The sequence below is a fragment of the Mobula hypostoma genome, chromosome 1 (genome assembly GCF_963921235.1).
Source record: "Mobula hypostoma chromosome 1, sMobHyp1.1, whole genome shotgun sequence".
In the NCBI taxonomy this organism is placed as follows: domain Eukaryota; kingdom Metazoa; phylum Chordata; class Chondrichthyes; order Myliobatiformes; family Myliobatidae; genus Mobula; species Mobula hypostoma.
This window is the reverse complement of record NC_086097.1, coordinates 174,863,994-174,886,554: the sequence shown is the minus strand read 5'-3', so window position 1 is coordinate 174,886,554 and position 22,561 is coordinate 174,863,994. Positions and strand designations below refer to the sequence as shown.

At 44.4% G+C, this 22,561-nt stretch overlaps 1 protein-coding gene across 4 annotated transcripts in view; it reads right to left on the bottom strand.

Moving 5' to 3' along the window:
- The window catches only part of LOC134352609 (NIPA-like protein 2), a 111,364-nt gene that overhangs the window by 37,762 nt on the left and 51,041 nt on the right, over positions 1-22,561 (bottom strand). For all 4 annotated transcript variants that reach the window (XM_063059923.1, XM_063059908.1, XM_063059914.1 and 1 more), the window contains one exon: positions 9,769-9,940. In XM_063059923.1, coding sequence (XP_062915993.1) covers positions 9,769-9,940 — 172 coding nt within the window. The remainder of the gene's footprint in view (positions 1-9,768; positions 9,941-22,561) is intronic.

The window sequence follows — 22,561 nt, the reverse complement described above, 5'->3', positions numbered from 1 at the left end:
CACACGGGAGTAACTTTCTGTTCTTTGATGCTTGTTGTGGAAAACTGCCAGACCTCTACAGCCTAGAATTTAACTCCCAGCCTTCACAGGCCAAGCACCGTCCCTGTGCACTCCCCCACCCATAGGCAGCAACAAGTCAGCACGAAGGAGTGACATTCCAAATAGTAGGCACCCCATCTTGTTTAATCAATCCACCGGTCGTGGCTGTGCCAAGCTCTGAATTCTCTCCTTAAGTCTCTCTCTTCTTTCAATGCTCCAAAAACCCTCCCCTCTTTGACTGGCCACCTGGTCTAGTCTCCCTTGGTGTAGCTTGGAATCCAGTTTCACACTCCGAATAGTGAGAACCTTCATACCTATTCAGGAACTGGCTGCACAGATCAGCAGTTCAATTCAGCAACCCAGCCCAGCACAGCAGTAATCGTTTTTATCACAGATAACCATAGAAACAAGGGAGTTGTTTGAAGCTTCACACTGTGATCATGTTGGGTCAACTTGATTGCTAATGAAAGAGTCAGTGTAAGCTAGCACAGAATACCTACACTGATATCCAGATGCAATACAGAGAGAGTGCTGCACTGACAGATTTATTTTACTAGATTAAACTGAAGGTCCCGTTATGAAACAGTACAGCACAGGAACAGGCTCTTTGGCCCATGGTGTGTGTGTGCCAACCACTACACCCAATTAAACTAAATCTCTTCTGCCTATACATGATCCATATCCCTCAATTCACTGTGTGTTCACGTGTCTAACAGCCCCTTAAATACCACTATTGTATCCGCTTCTACCCACCCCCTGGCAGCCATTCCAGGCACCAAGCACGTTCTCTGTAAAAAAAACTTTCCATGCATATCTCCTTTGAACTTTCCTCCTCTCTGCTTAATGAATGACCTCTGGTACTTGCCACTTCTACCCTGGAAGAAATATTCTGACTGTCCACCTATGATTCTCATAATTTTATAGAAACATAGAAAATAGGTGCAGGAGTAGGCCATTCGGCCCTTCGAGCCTGCACTGCCATTTATTATGATCATGGCTGATCATCCAACTCAGAACCCCGCCCCAGCCTTCCCTCCATACCCCCTGATTCCCGTAGCCACAAGGGCCATATCTAACTCCCTCTTAAATATAGCCAATGAACTGGCCTCAACTGTTTCCTGTGGCAGAGAATTCCACAGATTCACCACTCTCTGTGTGAAGAAGTTTTTCCTAATCTTGGTCCTAAAAGGCTTCCCCTTTATCCTCAAACTGTGACCCCTTGTTCTGGACTTCCCCAACATCGGGAACAATCTTCCTGCATCTAGCCTGTCCAATCCCTTTAGGATTTTATATGTTTCAATCAGATCCCCCCTCAATCTTCTAAATTCCAACGAGTACAAGCCCAGTTCATCCAGTCTTTCTTCATATGAAAGTCCTGCCATCCCAGGAATCAATCTGGTGAACCTTCTTTGTACTCCCTCTATGGCAAGGATGTCTTTCCTCAGATTAGGGGACCAAAACTGCACACAATACTCCAGGTGTGGTCTCACCAAGGCCTTGTACAACTGCAGTAGTATTTCCCTGCTCCTGTACTCGAATCCTCTCGCTATAAATGCCAGCATACCATTCGCCTTTTTCACCGCCTGCTGTACCTGCATGCCCACTTTCAATGACTGGTGTATAATGACACCCAGGTCTCGTTGCACCTCCCCTTTTCCTAATTGGCTACCATTCAGATAATAATCTGTTTTCCTATTTTTGCCACCAAAGTGGATAACTTCACATTTATCCACATTAAATTGCATCTGCCATGAATTTGCCCACTCACCCAACCTATCCAAGTCACTCTGCATCCTCTTAGCATCCTCCTCACAGCTAACACTGCCGCCCTCCTCACAGCTAACACTGCCGCCCAGCTTCGTGTCATCCGCAAACTTGGAGATGCTGCATTTAATTCCCTCATCAAAGTCATTAATATATATTGTAAACTACTGGGGTCCCAGCTCTGAGCCTTGTGGTACCCCACTAGTCACTGCCTGCCTTTCTGAAAAGGTCCCGTTTATTCCCACTCTTTGCTTCCTGTCTGCCAACCAATTCTCCATCCACATCAATACCTTACCCCCAATACCGTGTGCTTTAAGTTTGCACACTAATCTCCTGTGTGGGACCTTGTCAAAAGCCTTTTGAAAATCCAAATATACCACATCCACTGGTTCTCCCCTATCCACTCTACTGGTTACATCCTCAAAAAATTCTATGAGATTCGTCAGACATGATTTTCCTTTCACAAATCCATGCTGACTTTGTCCGATGATTTCACCGCTTTCCAAATGTGCTGTTATCACATCTTTGATAACTGACTCCAGCAGTTTCCCCACCATCGACGTTAGGCTAACTGGTCCATAATTCCCCGGTTTCTCTTTCCCTCCTTTTTTAAAAAGTGGGGTTACATTAGCCACCCTCCAATCCTCAGGAACTAGTCCAGAATCTAACGAGTTTTGAAAAATTATCACTAATGCATCCACTATTTCTTGGGCTACTTCCTTAAGCACTCTAGGATGCAGACCATCTGGCCCTGGGGATTTATCTGCCTTCAATCCCTTCAATTTACCTAACACCACTTCCCTACTAACAAGTATTTCGCTCAGTTCCTCCATCTCACTGGACCCTCTGTCCCCTACTCTTTATAACCTACTATCAGGTCTCCCTTTAGTCTCTGACACTACTGAAAAGAAATAACACGACTTTATTCAATCTTTCCCTGTAGCTCATGACCTCTAATCCAGACTTCATCCTGGTAAAGCTTTTCTGTACCCTTTCCAAAGCCTCCACATCCTTCCTCCAATGGGGCAACAGAACTGCACATCAAGTCAAAGGGCTGAAGTTGATGGAATTTAATAGAGCACGGCTATCCATTGAATAAAGGGGAGGAGGTAGGGAACCACCTCCCAGCTTTCCCCATCATCTCCTCTGTCCCACCTACCCACCTTCCCCCTCACCTGGTCTCACCTATTAACTGCCAGCTTGATCTCCTTCCCCTCCCTCCACCTTCCCATTTTGGTGTTTGTTCTCTTCCTTTTGAGTCCTGGTGAAGACTCTCGGTCCAAAGCGTTGACCATTCATTTCCCTCCAGAGATGCTGTCTGACCTGTTGAGTTCCTCCAGCATTTGTGTGTTGCTCAGTAACTGGACACTGAAAGAATAAGGGCATTGGACAGGAACGTGGACCTCAGGCACAGAACCAGCCTGGATCTTAAGACCATAAGACATTGGAGCAGAATTAGGCCATTCAGCCCATTGAGTCTGCTCCACCATTCTATACCAGATCCCACTCAACTCCACACACCTGCCCCTTGCCACATCTTTTGATGCCCTGACCAATCAAGAAACTATCAACTTCTGCCTTAAATATATCCACAGATCTGGCTTCCACCACAGTCTGTTGCAGAGCATTCCACATGTTCAATACTCTCTGGCTAAAAAAGGTTCTGTCCTAAAAGATTGCCCCTCAATTTTGAGGCTGTGCCCCCCAGTTCTAGATACTCTCACCATAGGAAACATCCTCTCGACATCCACCTTATCTAGTCCAGTCAATATTTGGTAGGTTTCAATGAGATCCCCCCCACCACCTCTCAGCCCCTGGCATTCTTCTAATTCCAGTGAGTACAGGCACAAAGCTGCCAAATGCTCCTCATATGTTAACCCCTTCATTCCTAGAATCATCCTCGGGAATCTCCTCTGGACTCTCTCCAATGACAACACATCCTTTCTGAGATAAGGGGCTCAAAACTGTTTACAATACTCCAAATGCCCCTTGCAATAAATGTCAACATTGCATTTGCCTTCTTTACCACAGACTCAACCTGTAAATTAACCTTCTGGGAGGCTTGCACGAGGACTCCTAAAGTCCTCTGCACCTCTGATGTTTAATCCGTACCATCATTCCTTTTACCAAAATCCATTATCATACATTTCCCATCACTGTATTCCACCTGCCACCTTTCTGCCCATTCTTCCAATTTGTCTGAGTCCTGCTGCAATTGCATTGCTTCCTCAGCACTACCTACCCCTCCACCTATCTTCGTATCATCTGCAAACTTTGCCACAAAGCCATCAATTCCATTATCCAAATCACTGACAAACAATGTGAAAAGTAGTGGTCTCAATACTGACCCCCGAGGAACACCACTAGTCACTGGGAGTCGACTAGAAAAGGCACCATTTATTTCCACTTGCTGTCTCTTGCCTGTCAACCATTCCTCTATCCATGACAGCATCTTTTCTGAAACACCATAGGATTTAATTTTGTTAAGCAGCCTTGCTCCTGCTCCCTGACATTCACGGACTTCTAGCACACTGCTAGTGTCTTCCACAGAGAAGACAGATGCAAAGTATCCATTAAGTTCATCTGCCATTTCTTTGTCCCCCATTACTACCTCACCAGCATCATTATCCAGTGGTCCAGTATCAACTCTCACCTCCCTTTTGCTCTTTAAATAACTGAAAAAACTTTTAGTACCCTGCTATATATTATTGGCTAATCTGCTTCATATTTCATCTTTTCTCTTCTTAATAGCTTTTTTTAGTTGCCTTTTGTTGGATTTTAAAAGCTTCCCAATCCTCCAACTTCCCATTCACTTTTACATGAGGAAATTTGCAGAAGCTGGAATTTCAAGCAACACACATAAAAGTTGCTGGTGAACGCAGCAGGCAAGGCAGCATCTCTAGGAAGAGGTACAGTCAACATTTCGGGCCAAGACCCTTCGTCAGGACTAACTGAAAGAAGAGATAGTAAGATATTTGAAAGGGGGAGGGGGAGATCCGAAATGATAGGAAAAGATAGTGGGGGGGGGGATGGAGCTAAGAGCTGGAAAGTTGATTGGCAAAAGGGATATGAGAGGATCATGGGACGGAAGGCCTAGGGAGAAAAAAAGGGCGGGGGGAAAGAGTCCAGAGGGTGGGCAAGGAGTATAGTGAGAGGGACAGAGGGAGAAAAAGGAGAGAGAAAAAATAATAATATGGGGTACGAAGGGGAGGTGGTGATTAATGGAAGTTAGAGAAGTCAATGTTCATGCCATCCGGTTGGAGGCTACCCAGGCGGAATATAAGGTGTTGTTCCTCCAACCTGAGTGTGGCTTCATCTTGACAGTAGAGGAGGCCGTGGATAGACATATCAGAATGGGAATGGGACGTGGAATTAAAATGTGTGGCCACTGGGAGATCCTGCTTTCTCTGGCAGACAGAGCATAGGTGTTCAGCGAAACGGTCTCCCAGCCTGTGTCGGGTCTCGCCAATATATAGAAGGCCACATCGGGAACACTGGACGCAGTATATCACCCCAGCCAACTCACAGGTGAAGTGTTGCCTCACCTGGAACGACTGTCTGGGGCCCTGAATGGTGGTAAGGGAGGAAGTGTAAGGGCATATGTAGCACTTGTTCCGCTTACAAGGATAAGTGCCAGGAGGGAGATCGGTAGGAAGTGATGGAGGGGACGAATGGACAAAGGAGTCGCGTAGGGACCAATCCCTGCGGAAAGCGGGGGGGGGGGGAGGGAAAGATGTGCTTAGTGGTGGGATCCCGTTGGAGGTGGCGGAAATTACGGAGATATGTTGGACCCGGAGGCTGGTGGGGTGGTAAGTGAGGACAAGGGGAACCCTATTCCTAGTGGGGTGGCGGGAGGATGGGGTGAGAGCAGGTATGCGTGAAATGGGAGAGATGCGTTTGAGAGCAGAGTTGATGGTGGAGGAAGGGAAGCCCCTTTCTTTAAAAAAGGAGGACATCTCCTTCGTCCTGGAATGAAAAGCCTCATCCTGAGAGCAGATGCGGCGGAGACGGAGGAATTGCGAGAAGGGGATGGCATTTTTGCAAGAGACAGGGTGAGAAGAGGAATAGTCCAGATAGCTGTGAGAGTCCATAGGCTTATAGTAGACATCAGTAGATAAGCTGTCTCCAGAGATAGAGACAGAAAGATCTGGAAAGGGGAGGGAGGTGTCAGAAATGGACCAGGTAAACTTGAGGGCAGGGTGAAAGTTGGAGGCAAAGTTAATGAAGTCAATGAGCTCAGCATTTGTGCAGGAAGCAGCACCAATGCAGTCGTCAATGTAGCGAGGAAAAGTGGGGGGCAGATACCAGTATAGGCTTGGAACATGGATTGTTCCACAAAGCCAACAAAAAAGCAGGCATAGCTAGGACCCATGCGGGTGCCCACAGCTACACCTTTAGTTTGGAGGAAGTGGGAGGAGCCAAAGGAGAAATTATTAAGAGTAAGGACTAATCCGCTAGATGGAGCAGAGTGGTGGTAGAGGGGAACTGATTAGGTCTGGAATTCAAAAAGAAGCAGAGAGCTTTGAGAGCTTCCTGGTGGGGGATGGAGGTATATAGGGACTGGACATCCATGGTGAAAATAAAGCGGTGGGGGCCAGGGAACTTAAAATCATTGAAAAAATTCAGAGCGTGAGAAGTGTCACGAACATAGGTAGGAAGGGATTGAACAAGGGGGAATAAAACAGTGTTGAGGTATGCAGAAATGAGTTCAGTGGAGCAGGAGCAAGCTGAGACAATGGGTCTACCTGGACAGGCAGGTTTGTGGATCTTGGGTAGGAGGTAGAAATGGGAAGTGCAGGGTGCGGGAACTATAAGGTTGGTAGCAGTGAACACCTGCTGAATACCTACGCTCTGTCCGCCAGAGAAAGCAGGATCTCCCAATGGCCACACATTTTAATTCCACCTCCCATTCCCATTCTGATATGTCTATCCACGGCCTCCTCTACTGTGAAGATGAAGCCACACTCAGGTTGGAGGAACAACACCTTATATTCCGTCTGGGTAGCCTCCAATCTGATGGCATGAACATTGACTTCTCTTAACTTCCGCTAATGCCCCACTTCCTCCTCGTACCCCATTTGTTATTTATTTTTATACACACATTCTTTCTCTCACTCTCCTTTTTCTCCCTCTGTCCCTCTGACTATACTCCTTGCCCATCCTCTGGGTTTTCCACCCCACCCGTGTCTTTCTCCCCGGACCTCCTGTCCCATGATCCTCTCATATCCCCTTTTGCCAATCACCTGTCCAGCTGTTGGCTCTATCCCTCCCCCTCCTGTCTTCTCCTATCATTTTGGATCTCCCCCTCCCCCTCCCACTTTCAAATCCCTTACTCACTCTTCCTTCAGTTAGTCCTGACGAAGGGTCTCGGCCTGAAACGTCGACTGCACCTCTTCCCATAGATGCTGCCTGGCCTGCTGCGTTCACCAGCAACTTTGATGTGTGTAGCTCCCACTCACTTTTGCTACCTTACATGCCCTCTCTGTCTTTTATGCAATCCTTAACTTCCCTTGTCAGCCATGGATACCAATCCTGCCATTTGAAAACTACTTCCTCTGTGGGACATATTTATCCTGCCTCTTGTGAACTATTCCCCTGCCATATTAGTTTAAACCATTCCCATATTAGCTTGAACCACTCCCACCTTATTGAAAGGCCTAGCAGGAACCAGGATCTAAATGGCCAATCCCTGCTCCTGCACCATATCCTTTATCTGCAGACCACACCCGACATTGCACATTGTGAAATACTTCCAAACAACCTAAACAAAACAGAAAAAGCTGGCCAGGCAGCATGTTTGGAGAAAGAAACAGTATTAATACTTCGGGTCAATAGCTTTTGCAAAAATTTGAAGTCAAACATGAAAACAAGAGATTATGTGGTAGCCACAAATCTTGAGCAACATACAGAAAATACTGGAGGAACTCAGCAAGTCAGGCAGCATCTATGAAGGGGAATAAACAGTCAATCTTTCAGACTGAGACCCCTCACCTAGTCAAACTAGAGGAGAAGAGGGATGGTAAAGAGAACAGTCTGTGACAGGATAGGGACCAAGAGAAGTCTATTGTTTCATTGTTTTGAAACAACTTTATCAGCCAAATCATCTTGAAGCATCTTTAGACCATGAAATGTACAGTACAATGCAAAGGCATCTTCCTTTCCAGGTGTCATCCCTCTCTCTGAAGGCTCTCCCATTTCGCTGAAAGTTAGTAACAATCTCTAAAATATCCCCAACCTCATTCCCAACTCGCCTGGATAATCTAAACCTAAAAATAACATAAATATTAAAATTTCAATGTAGATTAGGGAGTCTATGATGTGGCATTGCTGTATAAATGCAGGCTTCATCTCCTAAATTCTTCATCACCATAGCAACTTATCGAAGGAAACTGTTTTTCAATTTAATTTGGATAAGTGGTTAGGAACAGTCTTTTAAGCAATGGACTGATTAAAACCATGGTTTGAATGCTCTGGGGGCCACGCAGACTACCTGGGGCGGAGTTACCTTCACTAGAGCTGCGCCATGCTTCAATCCCAGTTTGTAAATAGCCAGCAGGGGCCTATCTGTGTGAGGGAAGTGGGGTGGGGGTGATTCAGTTCCATGCCTTTGACAATCTCCAAAATGCCACCACTAGCAGTTTAGTGTCCAACAGAATAAAGTACTCCCAGAATACAGGGAGGAACACTGCTGTGAAATCTCACAATGGGGTCTTTTTCACCCACAAGGTCTCGGTTTCATGTGTCTTTAACTGGCAAAGTCAATTTAGGATTACAAATATTCCAAGGTTGGGACATTTTGCGTGCATTAAGTGCAAGCTTTTACTTTTAATCTGACCTACCACATTGGCATCTTGAAGAGGGGAGAGGAAGGCCTTTGGGGCAGTTGTCGCCTTGCAGAAGGTTGTTGGGGGCAATTAAAATCCATCCGCATGGTATGACTCCCAGTCCATCTGTTTTGGTCTCATCAGCACCTGTGCCTGCACTCTTTGGACACCAGGTATATTCACTGCTATGGTCATACAGCGTAAAAACAGGCCCTTCAACCCACTGTGTCCGTGCTGAACATCAATCACTCATTTACACTAATCAGTCATTAATCCCATTTTATTCTCCCCTCACTCTCCCCAGATTCTACCACTCACCTTCACTCAAGTGATAAGTACAGTAGCCAAATAACTAACCAACCTTCATGTGAGGAAATGAGAGCACCCCGAGGAAACCCACACTGTCATGTAAACTCCACACACACACAGCACCGGAGGCTGGAGTCGAACCTCGGTCACTCAAGCTGTGAGGAAGAGGCTCTACTAACTGTACCACTGTGTCCTACTTCTTCCTGGAAAATGTTAGGGTCTTAGTGAACCACAGCTATTCTTGATGACTATCCAATCATTCTTTTCCTGAGGCCAGCTTTCTAAATCCAGTGTGTTTTAAATTAAATAATTAATGAGAATATTCTCTAGCTTTTCTGTTTGGAGTGAAGGAGGATGAGAGGTGACTTGATGGAGGTGTATAAAATGAGAAGAGATATAGTGAGTGGATAGCTAGCATCTTTTCCCCAGGGTTGTAAAGACTGATACGAGGGGACATAATTTTAAGGAGATTGGAGTAAAGTATAAGAGCAATGCCAGAGGTATGATATTTTTTAAACACGGTGCGTGGAATGCACTGCTAGGGTTGGTGGTAGAGGCATATACATTAGAGATATCTAAGACATTCTTAGATAGAAAATCAAGGTCTCTGTGGGCGGGAAAGGTTAGACTGATCTTAGAGTAGGTTAGAAGGTTGGCACAACACCATGGGCTGAAGGGCCTGTACTGTGCTGTAATGTTCTGTATTTTCTATAACTGTGTGTATTTACCTGTCTATGCCTCTCATGGTTTTACAAGGATGCCCTTCAGTTCCTACTCTATAGCTCCTGATTCCCCTGCCCTGGTCGTTCCTCAGACAGCAGGTCATCCTTACCGATAACGGACACGCATCCCAAAGGAGCAACCAGAGTAGCCGGTGCAAAACCATAGGCAGCAAAGTTCCCCAGTTCACCCAATCCCATCAGGAAGATTCCACACCACCATAGCTTGCTCTTGTAATAAGGTGTTAGACTTTCTTGACATAATAATCGGACGTGTGTATATTTCTGTGGCAGAGGAAACAAAAATTGTGGGATTACGAGCAAGAAAACACAATGACACTATCAAAAGTCTGTCAGCAAATTAAAAACTCTTTTTGTCAGGTGAAAACATTCAATAAATATGTCTTTATGCATTAAAATTTTTAAAGAAGTGTTTTAAAATGTAATTGCACTTCATGGTTTTTTCCAACAGCAGTACACATGGGATACAGGAGTACTAAACACAGTTAGCTTCCCAACCACATCTCCCTCCCCTTCCCAATGTCCCTGTCCTCCACATCACTCCATTCCCTGAGCATAACCACTGCTTTCATTGGCTCTCTGGAGTATCACACAATTTCTGGTCACCCCATTGCGGGAAGGATGCGGGGGCTCTGGAGAAGGTGTCAAAGCGGTTCATGGGGATGCTGCCAGAATGAGGGAATACTAACTAAAGAAGAGAGGTTGGACAAACTTAGGTTGTTTTCTCTGGAGTATCAGAGACTGAAGGAAGATCTGAGTGAGGATTATAAAATTATGAGAGGCATAGACAGCCGGTATCTTTTCTCCAGGGTAAAAATGTCAAATGCTAGGACATGCATTTAAGAGGAGAGGAGATGTGGGGGCAAGTTTTCATTACACAGAGGGGTGAGTTCCTGAATGAGCTGCGAGATATGGTGGTGGAAGCAGATATGATAGTGGTGATTAAGAGGCACATGAACAGGCAGGGAATGGAAGGATATGGGCAGGCAGAAGAGATTTAATTGGGTGCCATGGTCAGCACATATATCGTGGGCCCAGGAAACTGTTTCTGTGCTGTACTGTTCATTCTATGTTCTAAGATTAAGTATGTTTGTAATAGAATGTATGTGCCCCAGTTACAGCACACTGTGATTCACATAACCTCCCAACTGAGAATTGAGAATGTAGTTAACATGTTAATACACCATTTTGTTCATCTTATGAATAACTAGGCTCATAAAATAGTGACTGTATACTCTGCCGACATCTCATCTGTTGCTCAATTGGTACCAAACTGGCATCCAAGTTAGATGGCTGTGGGTTCAAGTCCCATCTTGAGCACAGGCTGACAAGTCCAGTGCTAGACTGTAGGACTGCTGCATTTTCAAGGGTACTGATTTTTTCTGACATCTCAGGTGGGTACAAACCATCCCACTGTTCTGACTAGGAGCTCTCTCTCGTGTCTTGGTTGATCCTTCAATCAGTTACACTGATTGACGGTTCCTTTCCCCTCTACAAATGCTGCTCGACCTGCTGGAGGCTGTTTGCTGCTCCAGGTTCCAGCATCTGTTGCATGTGTCTCAATAAAACGAATTCTCTGCTATGTCACAATGCTGGAAGAGATAACTGTGGGGAAATTGACTGTTGAGCTCCTTGCACCATGAGCAATGCTTCAAAAGTCTTCATCTGGCTGTGTCATATCAACTCTGACCAAGGAATACATTTCACTGGGAGCTTTGACAGGAATTAAGTAGACTAATGAACATTGAATGTTTATTTCATCGTCCACATCACCCAGAGTCATCAGGACAAGTTGAATGAATGAATGTGACATCAAGCAATGACTAAGTATTATGAGGAAAGTGTACCATGGCCTACGGCTCTTCCCAAGGCCTTATGTAGCAGCAGAGCAACCTTAAACAAGAAAACGAAACTAAATCCATTCGAGATGTTAACATTGCGAGCCATGAATCTCAGAGAGGCTGATGTACACATTACGGCAAATAGTTTAGTTAACTATTCTGTGAAATTAACTCAAGCTGTCCAGTCTGCTTCTCAACAGGTTCTGCTACTTGACATGATCCAACAGAAGGACCTGATTCCTGGTGAATGGTGATTAAGCACTGTATAAGGAACCAATGGGAGCTCGATGGGAAGGACATAATCCCTTAAGTAACCTGGCTGTCAAAGTAGAAAGCAAAAATAAGTGGATGCACATCAGTCACTGCAAGCGAGCTAAAGTGGAACCAGATGAGGATAACAAATGCTGTGGTTAACGTGCTAGCAACCTCTCACACAGTGCCTAAACAGCCAGAAGACTTTGAACAAATCAACAACGATTGGATATTATGTTTATTCTAATATTAGTTGTTATTTTTTTGCCAATTCTTGCCTACTTAAAATGAGTACTAATATACTTTAACATATTTTACATTTTTTTACTTGTATAAGAGTGAGCATTAATAGAATAGTTCAAACTCAGGTAAGTGTGTCTAATAATCAGCCTAACCGTTACATAACCCTATGAATGCCATGAAGAATATATAGCCTCTGGTCTTAATTTAAGAAGCTTTCGATTATTTTACACCTATTAAGGATACCACAAGCTTTCTGCCTCTGAATTTTCAGATGTAGTGATTCTAAATGTGTGATTTAGAATCAATGAGGAGTTATTGGATTAGACTGCTTACTTGTTATTTTCTTTGCATCTTAACAATTAATAGTCTGTTTGTATTTTACATAACCACTTATATACATGTAATTGTTTAGTGTGTTTCCTAGTGGTCACAATATGTATCTGTCGTTGTTCAGTGTGTCCCCTAATGGTTACAGTTCTTTGTATTTTGGAAAGCTCTGGAAGCTTCTCCAGTGTTGTATTATTTGAATCTGATTGGTTAATTATTATCTTCAAATTTGAATTGAATATTTCTTAGCTATGGAGTATAAAAAGAGTTGACCATGAGGTTATGATATCTTTCATTTTCTCTCTCCCTTCACTTAATAGACCTGTATCATTATCCATTATCCATTTTTCAATTTTCTTCATTCTATTAAAGCTTAGTAAAACGATCATGAAGCAACAAGTCTTGTGCCTCTTTCCTGACTTTGAAACAAACCCTGGATTAAAAGCATCAGAATCCAACAGCTGTAAAGCATTTTGTAATAATGTGAAAGATGCTATAGAAATGCAAGTGTTTCTTCCTTTCAGTGAAATCCCAGATACAGTGTTACATGCACAAAATGATGGAATAACTCAAGCAGATCAGGCAGCATCTCTGGAGAGAGATGAACAGCTGTTATTTCAAGTTAGGGCCTCTGGCTTAAACACTGACTGTTTATTCCCCTCCATAGATGCTGCTTGAACTTCTGAGTTCCTCCAGCATCTTGTGGGTGTTGCTCAAGATTTCCAGTATTTGCAGAATCGCTTGCGTCTTTGACTAATAACCTGACTTCCCCGCATGAGTTAGATACTCCAGGATGTGGACTTCATGCAAGGCTCACCTCTGAGACAAAACCATTCACTATGATTAAGAAGCAGAAATTCAGTCAGTGAGTCCATGCCACTCCTGTTCCTCACAATTTTTTTTCCTTGAAATCCACTTCCCTACTTTTCTCTCAATTCCTCCCTCATTCCCAGATTATACTTCTTACCTGCACATGAAGAGCAACTTACGAAAGACAATTAACTCACCAACCTGCACAGTTTAAGATGTGGGAGGAAAGTGGAGCACCTGCAGGGAGCCCACGTACGTCACAGGAAGAACGTGAAAACTCCAGACAGGCAGCACTGGAGAACAGGGTTAGTCTGGAATTTCTGAAGATGTGAAGCAGGTGTGCTACAGTGCCTGAATAGGTGCGTGGTGGACAGCATCCTGACTGGCTGCATCACAGGCTGATATGCAAACATCAACGCCCCTGAATAGAAAATCCTACAAAAAGTACTGGATACAGCCCAGATCATCACAGGTGAAGCCCTCCCCACCATTGAACACATCCACAGGAAATGCAGCAAATCGGCAGCCTTCACCGCCCAGGCTATGCTCACTTCTTGCTGCTGCCATCAGGAAGGTGGTACAGGAGCCTCAGGATTCACCACCAGGTTCTGGAACAGGTACTACCCCTCAACCATCAGGTTCCTGAACCAGAGGGGATGACTTCACTCAGTTTCACTTGCCCCATCACTGAAATGTTCTCACAACCTATGGACTCACTTTCAAGAGTTCTTCCATCTCCTGTTTTCAATATTTATTGTTTATTTATTATTATTATTTTTCTTTTTGTATTTGCAGAGTTTATAGTCTTTTGCACACTGGTTGTAGACCCAGTTGATTCTGTTATGAAATATTGGATTTATTGAGTATGCCTACAAGAAAACTAATCTCAGGGTTGTATGTGGTGACATAGTGTATGTATACTTTGATAATAAATCTACTTCGAACTTTTCAACTTTGAATTTGAAGGCTCCTGCAGAACTTTGGAATAGTCATGTGTACATAAAGACCGAAGTAAACAATTGTAACAAAAGGACCTGGGAATACAGATTGACAACTTCTTGAAAGTGTTATCACAAGTAGATATTACGGGGTTGTAAAGAGAGCTTTTAGACACATTGGCCATCATTGAGTACAAAAGGTGTACACGACGATCTTGGGGTTGAGTTTGATGGATGTGCACACTTCCGGTCACCTACCTACAGGAAAGATATTAACAAGACAGAGAAAATTGACAAGGATGTTGCCAGGACTTGAGGACCCAAGTTATAGGGGAAGCCTAAATAGGTTAGGACTTTGATCCCTGGAGCACAGGAGAATGAGAGAAGATCTTATAGAAGTATACAAAGTTTTGAGGGGTACAGATAGGGTAAACGATACAGTTGCTTTCCTTCAGTCAGGGACAGATCATAAGTTTAGAGTGAAAGATGAAATATTCAAGCGGAATCTGAGGGGCGGCTTCTTCACTTAGAAGATGGTGTGAGGGTGGAATGAGCTGCCAGTGGAAGTGGCAGATGTGGGTTTAATTGTAATATTTAAGAGAAGTCTGATTAAGTATATTAACGGGAGGGCTGTGGTCTAGGTGCAGCTATATGGAACTAGGCAGAAGACCAAGGTGGCACAGACTGAAACATGGATCACAGGGATTTGGAGGGTATGGTCCAGGTACCAGACAGGAGATAAGGTTAGATGGGCTGAAGGACCTGCTTCTGTGCTGTAGAGCTCTATGACTCTATGACACAGCAGCAGGGATAGTCTCTCCAACCCTTCCTGCTAAAGCTGACCTTCGCTAGGCCTCACCTCCGCCTCTGTACCTGTTCCACATCGTCCTTAATTCTCTCATTCTTGCAACATTGATCTAGGTTTTCCCTGTTCTAGTCTCCACAACATTCCAGGGCAGAGAATTCCAGAGATTTACCAGCCTCTATGCTTCTCAGTTTTAAATGACCACCCTCCTAACTTTCTAACTAAGTCTGGTAACATCTGAAATGGGTCAACATTTCAGGTTAAGATTCTTCATCTGGATAGGTATTGCCTTGCCCACTGAGTTCCTCCAACATCTCGTGTATTGCTCCAAATTTCAGCATCTGGAGTCTCTTGTACCTCCAGGGTAACTATTGTTTGAGATACTCCCACCTAATGGAGAGGATAATCCCAATAGTGAAAGTCTAAGAACAGAGGTACAGCCTCAGAATAGAAGAATGTACCTTTGGAACAGAAATGAGGAGGAACTTCTGTTCCAGAGGATGATAAATCTGTAGAATTCATTGCCACGGGTGGCTGTGGAGGCCAAAGTGGAGTTTGATAGATTCTTGATTAGCAAGTATGTCATAAGTTACAGGGAGAAGGCAGGAGAATGGGGTTGAGAGGAAAAATAAATCAGTCATGATCGAACGTCAGAGAAGAGGTTACGGGCTGATGGCTGAATTCCGGTCCCAACATGGTCTTGATAGAAAATTCTCAACATTCATGCTATCATTCTCTTCATATATTTTGGTCTTCTGGATGGTGAATTCAGTGAATCCTTTGGAAAGTGATAGATATGCATTGTAGAAATGGGCCATTTGGCCCAGCCAGTCCATACTGGTGTTTTGACTCCACTCTGCCTCTTATTGTTGTTCCTCAACTAAATGCAATAACAGATCCTCATTCTCCCTTCAGAACATAACAGATCAGAAGCAGGCCATTTGCCCCTTATGTCTGTTTCTGCCATTCTACAAAATCAATGCTGATATTCTGTTGTAGCATCACCGTCAGGCAGTAAATACATACCTCTGGCACAAGTTACAATTAATTTGTGCCCTTCTTGTGAATGCAATGTCTCTAATGGCATAAGCCTGTGATGCTACTGCAAGTAAACTTTTCATTCTGTCTGGACTTCATGCTGTTTTGGGAAGTCAGCCAATAAAATCAAGGACTCCTCCCACCTGAGACATTTGCACTGATCCACACTCCCATTGGGCAGAAGGTATAAAAGCCCGAAAAGATGTTACATCAGGCGCAACGACAGCATCTATCCTGCTGTTAAACGAGTTCTGCTCATAAGGATAAGTACCAGGAGGAGGCTTAGTGGTGACGCCCTACTCTATTCATCTCTGCCCACTGATCTCCCTCCTGGTATTTATTCTTGCAAGTGGAACAAGTACTACACCTGCCCCTACATTTCCTCCCTCACTCCTATTCAGGGCCCCAAACAGTCCTTCCAGGTGAGGCGACATTTCACCTGTGAGTCTGTTGGTGTCATCTACTGTATCTGGTGTTCCCTCCTGTACATCAGTGAAACCTGACATGGATTGGGAGAAAGCTTCACCGAGCACTTACTCTCCATCCGCCAGAAAAAGCAGGATCTCCCAGTGGCCCCCCATTTTAATTCCACTTCCCATTCCCATTCTGACATGTCATTCCATGGCCTCCTCTACTGCTGCAATGAGGCCACTCCCAGGTTGAGGAACAGCACCTTATATTCCGTCTGGGTAGCCTCTAACCTGATGGTATGAGCATCGGTTTCTTGAATTTCCAGTAATTGCTTGCCCCTCCCCCACCTTCACTATTCCCATTCTCCTCTCTCACCTCATCTCCTTACCTGCTCATCACCTCCCACTGTTGCTCCTTCCCATTCCCTTTCTTCCATGTTCTACCCTCTCCTATCAGATTCCCCCTTCTCCAGCCCTTTATCTCTTTCACCCATCAGCTTCCCAGCTCTTTACTTCATCCCTCCCCCTCTCCCGGTTTCACCTATGACCTACCACCTTGTACTTCTTCCTCCCCTTCCCCCAGCTTCTTGCTCTAACTTCTCATCTTTCTTTTCCCCAGTGTCCTAATGAAGGGTTTCGACCCGAAATGTCGACTGTACTTCTTTTCCATAGATGCTGCCTGGTCTGCTGAGTTCCTCCAGCATTTTGTGTGTGGTGCTAATTACGTTCTTGCATATTATTATCTGCCTACACTGCACTTTGTCTATAACTGTAACACTTCATTCTATGTTCTGTTATCGTTTTGCCTGGTACTACTTCAATTGCTAATGTGACAAAATGATCTGTATGGATGGCATGCAAGACAACATTTTTCACAATACTTCAGTACATATGACAATAACAAATCAATTTACACTTGCATATGCCTATGACAATAAACATGACTTTAACTAGATTCCTTGTGTTCTCAGCGACTACGCCTATACACCTCCCGGATAATATGGCACTCCAAAGACTCACCGTGTCTAGATGAACATATTTATTCTCAACTGTCTGCCAGACAGAAGACTTTTATTGCAAGGTTCAGATCCCAGATTCACACTCCCCCGTCAAGGCTGCAAAAGTGGCACTGACTTTCAACTATGAACTTAATTCATAAGAAATACGTACAAGTGCAAAATAAAACATGGCTCTCGTTACATTCGTAATGTCATCCAAGACCAAGCAACAAACCAACACCCCAGCACTTAATCTAATGAACCTTCCCCACATTCCTTCTATGCCAAGTAGATCAATTCTTCAGTATAGAATGCAGACCTTCATACAATATTCCAGTTTCACATTATAACAGAAACAAGGTATCTGTACCAATATTTAAATCCTCTTGCAACTAAGTACTTCCCAACTGTTTGCTGAACCTGAATGTAATGAGGAGGTATCCCATGGCAACATATTCATGATTGGTTGGCACCCTAAACCTTTTGGTGATTGCATACATAAATAGGAGATCAGGGAAGGTGGAATCTTATACTAATCGGAAAAACAACAGCAGGCTTAGAATACCTTATGCTCAAAAGAAACTATTTTGTAATGATAGGCGAGTCCAGGTGAAAGGGTAGTCAGATGTAACTTACTCTGCCTGCTTATTCACTTTAAATGAACAGACTGGTTAAATGTGGACACACCCACACACAGGTTCAAACCAATTTCCCCAAACAAACCCAGTTATTTCTGTACTGTGGCAATTATTTCTCAGTGAATCACTTGCTCTGCTACACAGCTTCCATAACGTTACAACCATCTGGAATTCCTTAGATTTTTTTATGAAGTGACTAAAGGACTGAAAAATTTTTGGAAGAATCAACATCAGGTTAAAAATCACCAGCATATGTCATAAAATATGTTATTTTGTGGCACTAGTATACTGCAATACACAATAACTGTAAATTACAATAAGAAGCATATATCATTAAATTAAAGAAGTAGTGCAAAAAGAGGAAAAAAATAGTGAATTAGCGTATGAGGTTTCATTGTCCATTCAGAAATCTGACAGTGGTGGAGAAGAAGCTGTTCCTAAACGTTGCTGGTGTATCTTCAGGCCTCCTCCGCCTCCTTAATGGAAGCAATGAGAAGAGCGCATGTGCTGGGTGATGGGGGTCCTTAATGATGAATGCCACCTCTGACTAAGTTTGCAAACTTCTGCAGCTTTTTTCCTGTGCAGTGGCCCCTCCAGTTAGAATGGTCTCCGTGGTACACCTATATAGAGACCTTAGTGACATACCAAGTCTCCTCAAACTTTGAACGAAAATTAGCCACTGTGGTGTCTTATTTGTAATTGTATCAATATGTTGCACACAGGTTAGAGATGCAGACACTCAGGAACTTGAAACTGCTCACCCTTTCTATTGCTGATCTCGCGATGATTACTGGCATGTGTTCGCTCAACTTCCCCATCCTGAAGTCCACAATCAATTCCTTGGTCTTACTGACACTGAGTGCAAGGTTCCTTCAACACCACTCAACCAGCTGATCTACCTCCTCGCCACCATCTGAGATTCTGTCAACAATAGCTTTGGCATCAGCAAATTTATAGTTGGCATTTCAGCTGTGCCTAGAGTCATAGGTGTAGAGAGTAGAGCCAAGCTCACACCCCTGAGGTGCACCAGTGTTGACTGTCAATGAGGAGGAGATGTTACTTCCGATCTGCACTAACTGTAGTCTCCCAAAGAGGCATCAAGGAGAGGAAGATGCAAGGGCCCAGGTTTTGCTTCTTGTTGATTTGTACTGAGGGTATGATTGTGTTGAACGTTGAGCTGTCATCAATAAACAGCAGCTGACGTACATATTGCTATTGTCCAGGTGATCCAAGGCCAAACGGACAGCTAGTGAGACTGCATCCACTGTACATCTATTGAGGCAGTAGGCAAATTGCAGCAAGTCCAGATCCTCGCTGAGGCGGGAGAGGATTCTAGCCATGACCAACCTCAAAGTACTTTATCTGCAGCTGGGAGGCAGTCGTCGTGGCAGGTCATCCTGCTCTTCTTGGGCACTGTAAGATTGCTGCCACTTTGAAGCAGGGGTAAACCTCTGACTGCAGCAGTGGGAGATTGAAGATGTCCCCCACCAGTTGGCTGGCACAGGTTTTCAGTGCCTACCAGGTACACCACCCGACACCTGGCAGCTTTCACCATCGTGAGAGATGTTCTGACATTGACCTCCGAGACAGAGGTTGCACAGTCACCAGATGCTACAGGGATTCGCACGGGTGTAGCTTTCGAAGCATGTATAAAAGGCATGAGCTCATCTGGCAGAGAAGCATCACAGCCATTCATCATGTAAGGTTTCGCCATGTAGGAAGCAACCATCTCGAAACACTGTCAGAGCTGACGTGCAGCCGAGTCTGTCTCTAACTTCAATCTCGATGGTTTTTCCTCTTTCTCTTAAAATATCCTTCTATAGGTCACATTTGGACTTCTTGGATCAGACACCTTGAATGCCACAAATCTACCCCTCAGCAGACTATGAATCTCCTGATTCATCCGTGGCTTTTAGTTTGATTTTATCTGGTATGTTTTCGAAGGCACGCACTCGTCTTGGTGAAGTCAATGAAAACTGTGGCATATTCATTCAGATCCAAAGATGAGCTCCTGAGTATTGTCCAATCCACTAACTCAAAGCAATCCTGTAAGGGCCCTTCCATCTCCCTTGACTATATCTTCTTGCTCCTCGCAACTGGTGCTGAAATCTTTAGTCTCTGCCGATACGCCAGGAATAGAAGTGATCAAACTTTCCAAATTGGGGTGTGGGATAGCATGGTAAGTGCTCTTGATGGTGGTATAGCAGTGGCCAAGTGTGTTGGGTCCTGTGTCTACAGGTGATATTTTGGTGGCAGTTGTTCAAGATTTCTTCAAGCTGGTCTGGTTAAAATCCCTGTAATGATAGGGAAGGCATCAGGGAGCACTGTTTTGTAACTGCTGATCACAGTGACTAGCTCCTCCAGTGCCTGTCTGACATTGACCTGAGGTGGAATGTACACCACTACCAGGATGATGGTGGAAAACTCCTCGGCAGATAAAATGGACGACATCTGACAGCTAGGTGTTTCAGATGACTGAGACAGAACCGTCAGGTCAGTGCATCACAATGAATTAACAGACATCCCACCTCTCCCGGAAGTTCTGGGAGTCTCCCGCATATTAATAGTAGCTCCCTGATGCCCGCAAATTATATACAATATCACGGAAATCAATTTTTTTGAGAGCGAGCGCTTGAGCGAGACAGAGTGCGAGAGCGACCATGAGAGAGAGCGCGAGAGAGAAAGCAAGCAAGAGTGCGAGTGAAAGAGAAAGCGAGAGCGCGAACGAGCGAGAGAGAGAGCGCGAGTGAGGGAGAAAGCAAGCGAGAGCGCGAACGAGCGAGAGAGCGCGAGCCAGAGAAAGCGAGAGCGACCACTAGAGAGAAGCCCGAGCGTGAGCGAGACAGCACGAGAGCGACCACGAGAGAGCGCGAGAAAGCGAGAAAGCGAGAGTGCGAACGAGCGAGAGAGCGCGAGCCAGAGAAAGGGAGAGAGAAAGCAAGCAAGAGCGCGAGCGAGGGAGAAAGCGAGAGCGCGAGCGAGGGAGAAAGCAAGCGAGAGCGCGAGCGAGGGAGCGAGAGCGCGAGCGAGGGAGAAAGCGAGAGCGCGAGCGAGGGAGAAAGCGAGAGCGAGGGAGAAAGCGAGAGCGCGAGCGAGGGAGAAAGCGAGAGCGCGAGTGAGGGAGAAAGCAAGCGAGAGCGCGAGCGAGAGAGACAGCGTGAGAGAAAGCGAGAGCGCGCCATGGCAGAGTGTTCCAAAAAAATATAAAACGTAGGTCACCCCAGACTACACTAAAGTGTACCCCTGCCTAATAGGGGTCAAAATAATGACGGTGTTGCTCGCTGCACTGTTTGCAACAGTGACTTTTCTATTGCCCATGGTGGGTTAAAATGTAAAAGACATGTTGAGGTGAGTTTAACAGGTGTCATTCGTTCATTAGCATAGCTAACGTTATTTAAACTAGCTGGCTAGTTGCTAAGGAGCTACTCTATTGCAGACATCCCACCTTTCCCGGAAGTTCTGGGAGTCTCCTGCAAATTGATGGTGCTACCTCCCTGAAATGAGTTTTTGCAGGCTGGGATGTCTGAATTAATGAGGAAGCAAAGTGAACAGGTGTACCTAATATAGTGGCCAATGAGTGTCAAAGAATCACAGAAAGTACAAAATAACTTTTAGTAAATGTTCCTCACGTTGGATTGTGAAATAAGCTTTTTTTTTATCATTTGAAGTAGGTTTTACAAGCTAAAACACAGCATTTTATACAATTCAGACAGGGTTAGAGTGGCTTTTAAATGAATAGTTCAGGAAAAAGAGAGAAATTAAAGATCAAAATAAAACAAATGTAATTGAAACTGACATCGCTTTGCTTTTATCATTTAGCTGAGAATCAATAAGGTTACTGCCGTCTTTTCTTCAAAGCTTCTGCCAAATTAGTTATCAGAGCTTACTGGCTTGATCTGTCTGCAAGTGACGGCACAGACCTGGGCATTTAATTATCAGGCTGGATAAAGACCTGGCTCTGGCCCAGTACTTGAGGTACTGAGGAAGACATCTCATCAAACCCAAGTACAATCCAGTTGTCGTTCAGTCATGGCAATGGTTGGTGTCGAGTCGACAGAAGTGGCAGTGACGACTGCATTCTGCTTGGTTATTATTTTACCTTGTTCCACCTCAAAACACTGTATAATGATTTGATCTGTATGAACACTATGCAAGACAAGCATTTTGGCACATGTGACAATAGACAAAATCTAATTCCATTTCTAAGGAAAAAGGTTATCGGCACACCAACGAGCTAGTTTTGGACTCCCTTATTTGGAAGTAACCTTCCTCTTTCTGCTTCATCAATACTTTTCAGAATCTGAAAGGCAGATTTTCCCCCATCTTCTCCTTTCCAATTGGCCACTCTTAACCGGTTTTGCTACCATCCCTCTTGGTATTTTTTTTCTCTACACCTTCTCTAAAGCCTCACTTGCCCTTTCACAATATTCCTCCTGAATGTATTATTCCCTCAGAAAGAGAATTCCACCTTAAAGAGTTACAAAACTTGCAGTGAGATTTACAAAACAGTTGGCTAAAATCTGACCAATCATTGAAGTTGATTACTTGACCTGTCCCAGCTTGAATTGCAAGAGACAATATGACT